General features: G+C 43.2%; 1 protein-coding gene across 1 annotated transcript; it reads right to left on the bottom strand.

Annotated features, from left to right (window-relative positions):
- Positions 1-378: 378 nt before the first annotated feature.
- HUS1 (HUS1 checkpoint clamp component) lies at positions 379-7,866 on the bottom strand. The gene is made up of 8 exons (XM_075745252.1): positions 7,667-7,866; positions 7,227-7,354; positions 6,508-6,684; positions 5,746-5,853; positions 4,436-4,510; positions 2,269-2,368; positions 1,781-1,912; positions 379-942 (listed from the first exon to the last, which is right to left on the bottom strand). The coding sequence occupies exons 1-8, from the start codon at positions 7,716-7,718 to the stop codon at positions 860-862; spliced, it is 855 nt and encodes a 284-aa protein (XP_075601367.1). The 5' UTR covers positions 7,719-7,866; the 3' UTR covers positions 379-859.
- Between the last annotated feature and the right edge of the window lie 746 nt (positions 7,867-8,612).

The following is an 8,612-nucleotide window of genomic DNA, read 5'->3' as shown; positions in this document are numbered from 1 at the left end:
CTTAACCTCAATGCCCCTTGGAGGGAAAAAAAAAAAAAATCACAAAACAAACAAAAAACAAACACACCACTTCTGACCATGGCAAGAGTTACTATCTAGCAGAAACTCCCACTCCCATTTGGCAGCAAAGACTCACTCACTGTTTCTAAAACAAGAAATTTCACAAGACACTCAAAACCCTGTGGAACACCAAAGGCTGTACGGAACATGGCTGGATAACAATCACATGTGGAATAAGGAGGAAAGGATCTCAGAAGATAACCTGGAAGTAGAAGCAGGGGCAGTACTCAGAGCCTAGATGCAATCTCACCATGTCTGACACCAGGACAGCACAGGTTGTACAACGCTTTCCATCTGGAAAGGGGAAAAAACACGATCCACACATAACTTGCCCTTTATTTCACACCAACTGCTGTGTTCACACGTCCTCATATGATATTCATTCTGTACATAGAGACCTTCACTGCCCACATTAATGAAGTAATTCAGACTGTTTATCTCATCCTCTCAGGCCAAGAGCTAAAAACATCAGTTGAAGCACTAACATAACTACTGAGGTATGTTGGAACAAGTCAGATCAAAAGATACAACCAGGTACAAACACAAGCTGCTCAGCTGTTGGTGGTGCTCCTTAGCAACTGTTACATCCTGTTACATGCTGGCAGCCACAGGAAGGTCCTCTGCCTCAGACACGTTTCTGCTGCACAACATGCAGCAGCATCAAGTCCATCTGAAATAATGTCCATCTGATGGCTGCATCTAACAGGATATCACATGAGAGTACTCCAGCAACTCACAAAAGTTTTCAGACTTCATGGAAGAGGCCTCAGGTTGGAAAATGACTGAGATGCCAAAACATTCAGGCAAGCGCTGGAATAAAATACTGAAGCGAAACATCCTCATGGAGCAAGATGAAGTGGACAATTCTTTTACTTACAATATCTGTAAAGAGGGAAAAAAACCCCACAAATCCAATTTTAGGCAGGAAAAATACTTTAAAATTACATCTTCTACAGAATGCCACCATAAGAATACAATGTTTCTACTACTTCTGACAGAAGGATGACTAGACAGATCATCCTGTAATATTTAAGTCCTTGAGGGTCTATGAAGCATTACTAAAGACTCTGTGAAAGCTGATACCAAATAGGAAATATATAATGTATAGGCCTATAATGCTATACTCATGATTTTAATTTTCCTTGGGAAATTCTTAGCATCTGCACTAAACCATAACACACAGATGTTCTCAGGAAAAGCATACAGAGTTACCAAAATAGGATATAAAACCCTGCATAGGCTTCTGCTAGAAAGAACATATCATTTCTATGGTTAAAAATGCTAGCTGCATAAAAAGCATTTTAGTATTAGAATCAATCTGGTGCTGAATGTAAGAAAGCATCTGAGAAAAAAAACCTAAACCAAACATGCCAGTAAATCCCAGTTTCTCTGCTAGAAACAGGGGGCTTTAAGGCTTTAAAAAATAGCAACTTCAAAACAAAGACAACAAAAAGACACCCATAATTAGTCAGTCTGAGTATTCAACTTGATACCTATAAAAGGGCTTGGTTTAATATTTTTAATGTTGCTTTTTTCTTCCCCAAATGCCTAAGACCTGAAGCTTACTGCCTGAAAATAGAAATATTAAAAGTCCTCAGGTACAGTAAAAATAGTCATGTTTCAAACAGACAAAACAGAAGATATGCTGTTCTGCTGAGACTACAAGTATGGCAAACATCCCTCCTTAACTGGAGTTCTCAAGCAGAGCCGTTGAACTTACTGCACAATGCTTTTGTGGGATTGACCTGCTGTCCAGCAAGCAGCTGCTGCAGCTTCTTGATGTCTATGCGTGCCTCAGCCACCCCTTCTGGATCTCTGCCTTGAGCAGAACTTTGACATCCATCCTCTGATGCTAAAAGCATAAGAACACAACACTTAGTCAAAACATCAGAAGAAGTTCCAACGCCTATAAGGACACACTTGATAATTTCTGAACTGCTGGTACTCAAATGGGTTGTTTTTCAGAAACAGCAGTGCAAGGAAGAGAAAACCCAGTTTTTCTACAAAGTTGTCAAGGATACTGGAAGAGATTCTCTCCACAAACATGAAACAGACAATGGCCACTTTTCTTTTTAAGGTTTCATTTGAAGATTTCAAAGTATTTGATGCTATTTTGTAAGGACTAACAGAAGGTAAGTACTGTTATTAGCAACACACTTAAGTAATGAGATCAGACAGACACAAGAGGCAACAAACTGGGAAACTTACCCCAGGGAGGATTTCCCAAGTCTTTAAAATGTGTTGTTACAGATACTAAGTCAGTTTCTATTTTTAAGTTCATTTCTCCTCTCAAGTTTGCTTCAATCACCTGCAATACAATCAATCTCAATTTTAGGCAAGTCACTTTCACACTGCAGAATTACAGAAGAATAAAGCGCAGCTTTGTTCAAATACAAGCTTCCAGAAGCACTTCAGTGCCTTAACAGCTCAACTGTACTTTTTTGAACATGGTTTGAACATTTGAATGTTCAACTACAAAATACATTTCTCATCATCATTCCTGTGTGAATTATACTAGAACAACCTCCCTGGAGTTACGAAGAGAAAGAAATTAAATTGCTCTCCAGTACTTGTTCTAAAAGTACTGGTTTTGTGAAGTTCATGTGCTGAGGAAAAGGCTTTAGAAATAAGAGACTGAAGCTGGAGAATTCCTGCATTTCCGTCCAGCTTTTCGAAAAACAGAAAGGCACCTATACAGTCCATATGACACACACAGAAAATGGGATGCACCAAGAGCTGACCTGCAGTTGCAGTGTTGCTTTCCAAGACTTAGGCAACAGCGGCACCAAAGCACTAACTCCAAGCAGGACTTTGAACTGCTAGAAATCCTGCAAAAGTGCTGAAAGCTTTCAAATTCCATCCTGACAAAGTGTCCAACCAGAAGGAGCCTATATATGATCTTACACAAATCCCAAGCAGATCAGAGGATTCCTAAAGCACATGTAAGCATTTCATTTCTGTGATTAGAAGAACTCTCAATAATTTTAAAAGAGGCTCATAGCACAACCAGAATCTCCTATAGAACTGGAGATACCCACAGATGAATGCTCCAAAACAATGGCCAAGTACTATTTGAAAGAGCTTCTAAGCCCTTTTTGCAGCACTGGTCTTGACCAGTTTTACTACCAGGATGCATCTAGCACAAACATTTAATTGTGACACTTGACGTTTTTGTTCTTTAGTAACAGGAAAGCATGTAGAAGATGCATGTAGCCTGCCTCCTCCCTTAGAGCTACCAAAGCTATTTCACAGAGATTTATTTATTTATTTTCCTGCTTTGGAGCAGGAGGTAAGGAACTTAGGAAGGTGGGTATGCCCAGTATTGATATGCTACCACTTCTGAGCGTTGCTGAACACCAAAGTTCAGTCCCATCATACAGCCATCTTGTGAGAGAAAAGATCCTCAACTCTGGAAACAAAGCAGGAACACACTGTGCTTAGTTGTGTGTAAGCACTTTCACTGAGGACATGGGGGGGCAAGGAAGGACAGAGAAAAAAATAAAAACCCCATAAGACCGACAAAGAAGAAGTGTTTCAAGTGCTTACAAGCACTATACAAGAGTGTAAATACTCTTGTATTTGCTGGATGTTTGACACGTACAAAATTGCCAGAAACCCAGGATAATCTCTCAACTATTCCAAGCCTTGGAAGACTGAGACCGTCCCAATTTCAGGGTTCTCAGTTTACAGACAATTTCCCATTTATCAAACTGGCCGCAAAATCAAAGTATTCCAAAGCTCTATGCTTACTTACTAACTTTCATATCGGTCAATTCTGGTGACTGTGAGCAACATCAACTAAAAAACAAACCCCATTTCTGACCAACTGCAGAAGGCTTCCTTCAATGGAAGGCCCATCAGCACTCCAAAAACCCAGGGTGGACTGGAAACCCACGATGCCAGAGTCTAAAGCACAGGCTGATGTCCAGGAGCTATTAGTAGGATTTCCTTTAGATCCTACCTCAAGTTTACCTAAAGTTCATTCACACAGACCTGTAACACAAGACCCACTTAATACGCATTTCTTTCATGAAATCCCCTGGAAAGTCTCCAGCTAGATTCCCGAAGGACCACAATTTCTTACCAGCTAATAAAGAGTGGCTTGTAGCAACACAATGCCATGTTCTTTCAAGGATTCAGTACAAAAAGCACCACTTTATGGGAAGCCCAAGACAAGCTCTTCAGAGTAAATCCTAAAATAAATCCCATCATTCTCTTCAGTTCTTACACAGTCTTCAGGTGCCTTTAGTCCAATGTCTGAATCATTTCAAAGTAAGATACAACACAGGGGCACCAGTTTGGGCGACAGGGAAACATGCTATGTCCAAGATAAAATAAGGTCTGTAGGACACACGCCTGAAGTGCGTTAACTTACAATGGAATTGCTGAGATTCTTCATTCTCTCCACAACACTCTTCATTGTTTTCAGCATGGGTAAGTAAATACTGACCTAAAAAACCCAAAAGAACTGCATTTGCACAAATATTTCATGTGTGACTGGACTGTGATACATTTATTTCTCCCTTCAGTTCTATCTTATTCTGGACTCAGTTATGTATTGAGTGCAGGGAGCAGAATCAGCAAATGACACAGGAACTCTTCCCCATTATACCAACAGGTCATCACTCTAGCAATTGCTTTATAGAATCATAGAATTATAGAATCATTTAGGTTGGAAAAGACCTTTAAGATCATCAAGTCCAACTGTTAACCTGACACTGCAAGTCCACCACTAATCCATGCCCCTAAGCGCCACACCTACACATCTCTTAAATACCTCAAGGGATGGTGACTCAACCACTTCCCTGGGCAGCCTGTTCCACTGCTTGATAACCCTTTTAGTGAAGAATTTTTTCCTAATACCCAATCTAAATAAACCCCCCTGGAGCAACTTGAGGCCATTTGCTCTTGTCCTAGATAAGAGGACATACTTCAGACATACTATCCCAAATCCATGTTCAAAATAAAGTACACATAGGTTTTTTTTTACAGATCAGATTCACACATGAACCCACACCTGTGTTACTGAGCAGTTAATAGTTACTATAGCCAAAAAGGAAAGAACATGATTCCCATAGTATTGTAATCATTTTTGGAATTGCATCAGTGTAAATCTGAAATAACAACAAAATACATCAAGTTTCTACTGAGCCATATGCCTTCAAAATTTAAATACTCTTAGCTACAGTGGTAACAGACATCCATAACCTCAAATAAGAGCACATTTGCACAAAGACCTTTCCTTGCAAGTCTGTTAGGAGTCAAAAAGTATATAGAGAGGATACCTAAAAATCAGGAGGAAACACACATATATCTAACTCTGCTAGGTAGGCCATGAATTTCAGAAAAAGAGATTATTTGGGCCCCTTGGTACCTAAACAGCTGAAACAGTCTAAACCTGTGTGATTTGGGCTCCTGCCTAAAGCCATACAAGTCCTTTGCTCCTCCTTTCCTCTACCCTGAATTTCACAGCAATACCTGGTAACCACCTGTTCTGCTTTTACAGGTTCTGGACTCTCTTGTCAAGATGGAAGCCATGTCCCATCCCTCTCCAAACCTCTACCCTCCAGCCTTCTCTCTTTCCTTTCACCCCCTCTCCAAAACCCACTAGTAGTATACTCCGCAGCAATAGCATTCCACTTGCAACCTCCCCTTTCCATAGGGAATAGAAAAACAGAGGCTTACATCAAAGTCTGGCACACTGGGCTCTCTGAAGTCATTCCATAATCTTCTGGGAATAACCCCCACCGGAATGTCATGTGTCACAATCCTACTGCTGCTTGATAAGGATGGCTTGAGGGAAAGAGAGGACGCTCTTGCAGTTAAAAACAGGACTTGAATTCTGAATTCAAATTTTTCAGACCCATTCTAGGAAATACTATAACTGAGTGCACCAGACACTCAGTTCCATTTTTCCATAGGTTCCTATGAGCCTGCTATTAAGTGGACTTTCCTTTTGAATAAGAAAAGTTTGTGAGGTATCAGTCATTAGTATCTATAAGCTATCCTTAGAGCTGAAGAGGTGAATCAGTGAAGATGTGTTAACAAAAAAAATTCGGAAGCCAGGAGTTTGAATGGAAAACGAAAAGCCAAATGCTACACTGAAACCTCCTTCACTGAATGGCTTCAACGACAAGGCAATAATCCACAGATTTAGAGAATGAAGGAATGGAAAAAGGTAAACGTTAGAAAAAGGTGCTTCAATCACATAGCTTTCATTCTTCCTTGCCTTTTGGAAAATACAAAGCTGTTTCTGTGTGCTACCAACCATGATGGTAGGAAAGGCTAATGAAATGGAAAATGGCATGATTTTTCTTTATTTAGTATTCTAGAATTACTCTAGAATTACACCAAAGACTCCCAAAGCTTCTATTTGATCTTAGGAAAAACACTTAATTTTTAAGAGCTTTTTCTTGATAGTGAAGATAAAAACATGGTTGCACTTACTAGCTCCACAGCAACTCTGAGACAGGGACAGTGTTTGTTAGTCAACTTGATCTTCACTGCCTTAGCACTCTGGGCAGTTTTTAATGCTCTCGACAGGTTCTCAGGCACCAACTCTAAATAGATTTCATTGTGCTCTGCAGCTACTCCTTCCATCTGAAATTCATCGAAGAAATTCCCCTAGAATTTTTGAAAGTTGCAAAATAAAATAAAGTGAAAAAAAAAAAGGAGCGATTCTTTTTAACTTATCAGACCTTAAGCTTAGAACTGCATGTATGCAACAGGAAGCTTTCCTCTGCCTTGCATTATCTGCAGGAATCAAGACAGACTACATAAGCGTGAAGGCCTGTTGCTTCAGGATAAACCTATTAATTTCAGATCCTCCTCTAACACCTATCAGTCCTCAAAACAAAGGATATGACAGGTGGGTTACACCTTCCCATTTCCAGTTTCGGGCAGTCCCCTGTAGACCAGCACACACTGAAGCTTTACACTGAAGAAAGTGACAACCAAGATAAAGGGGATGTCTAGCCAGAAACATCAGGCCTGTGCAACCAAAATGCAGCCCTGCAAAACAAAGTGTCTTCAGTGACCAGACAGGGCTTGAGAGACCAGGAACATGTCAGGTGAGGGCTATGTGTACAAGAAACACCTCATACACTACCCCAACTGCACACTCTAGTTTTCAACAACATGTGGTTATTGAACCTCCTCGGGCTTACCTGGCACAGCTCACACCACATACTGACGCCACCATTTGCTACTTTATCAGAGAGGATGAAATACAGCTTGCTGACAGTAAGGCGCAGCGTGCAGGTCTTGGCTAACTTGGCGATTGTGTTAATTACACCTGGCAGAGGGAGAGAGACGTTACTGTCGTAACGGCTTCACACACCTTGGTCCAGGGGGACAGGGGAGAAATAGTCTGCCAAAATGCAGCTCATGCTGCTGCGGAAACTCCCGAACACCTCGGGACGAAAGAAAACGCCTCACGCTGCCGCCCCGCGGCCGCGGCTTCAACCTCACGGTGTCCGCCACTGGTCGGAGGCCGCCGGCGGGCGCAGACCTTCCTCTTCCCTTTCCTCGGGAAAGGCGGCCCCGGCCGCTCGCCGAGGTACAGCCGTCCTCCGGCTCGGCCCGCCCCCCACCCTGGCATACTCACGGCTGAAGTGGTTGAGGCAGGCGAGATCCACGATCTTAGCCCGAAATCGCATGGCGGCTCCCGGCCCGCCGCCAGCCCCGCCCACTGCCGCAAGACCGCCCGCCTCTAGCGGTACGGCCGAGGGCGGGCCCGGGGAGGAGTCAGTCAGAGCGGCGTCTGCCCAAACGGCTCTACACGGGAAGTAGCCATTGCAGCCACTCTCCTGCTGCGCGGAGGCGGGAACTACGGCGGAGGCCGGCCTTGTGGCGGAGGAGATCCTTGTGGGCCCGCACCGGCGGGTCCGGCAGGCCTTCTTCCGTAGCGCTGGGTCCCTGCAGGCAGGGCAGTAGACTTCGCCTCAGAGAAAAACCTCGCGGCACCCCTAGGACATACGTGTAAATCCAAACATCAGTGTGTGTCCCTGTCTCGACATCTCGAGGAATTTTCTTCAAATCCAAGGGGTCCCTTAACAGCAGAAACCATCAGCCTCTGGCAGGGGCCACGCCCAGACTCTGCCCAAAATGGAACAGCGGCGGGGGAGCAAGGCAACAGTCATGTAAGAAAGTAGACAGAGCAGAGCTTTCCACCGGGCCTTTCCGCTTCCATCACTAGCCAGGCCACCCAGAAAGGGCTGGGCAATCTAAAATGTTTTGAGAAAGGAGCTCTCTGTCAGACCAGGCACCTCATGCAGACAGGCTCCCTTTGCCCAGGACTATTTCAGCTTAGTGCATGGCGTGCAGGGGGTTTTGCAGAGACTAGAATAGTTAAAAGAAGTACAAAGAGAGGGAAAACCTTGCTTTACCTGTCCTTGTGTGGCATGCCTGTTTCCTACAGGAGACTTGGTCATTCACCTCTGTGGTGTTCGTAGTTCCTCGCAGTCCTTGAAAACTGCAGCATTTGCCAAGCTGAGGTCTTCAAAGGTAACTGTTCCTTTCTCTCCTTTTCTTGCCTGCGAATTATTTCTACT

The sequence above is a fragment of the Balearica regulorum genome, chromosome 2 (assembly GCF_011004875.1).
Source record: "Balearica regulorum gibbericeps isolate bBalReg1 chromosome 2, bBalReg1.pri, whole genome shotgun sequence".
Classification (NCBI taxonomy): domain Eukaryota; kingdom Metazoa; phylum Chordata; class Aves; order Gruiformes; family Gruidae; genus Balearica; species Balearica regulorum.
Note: the sequence above shows the minus strand (reverse complement) of the source record. Positions and strands in the feature narration are given on the sequence as shown.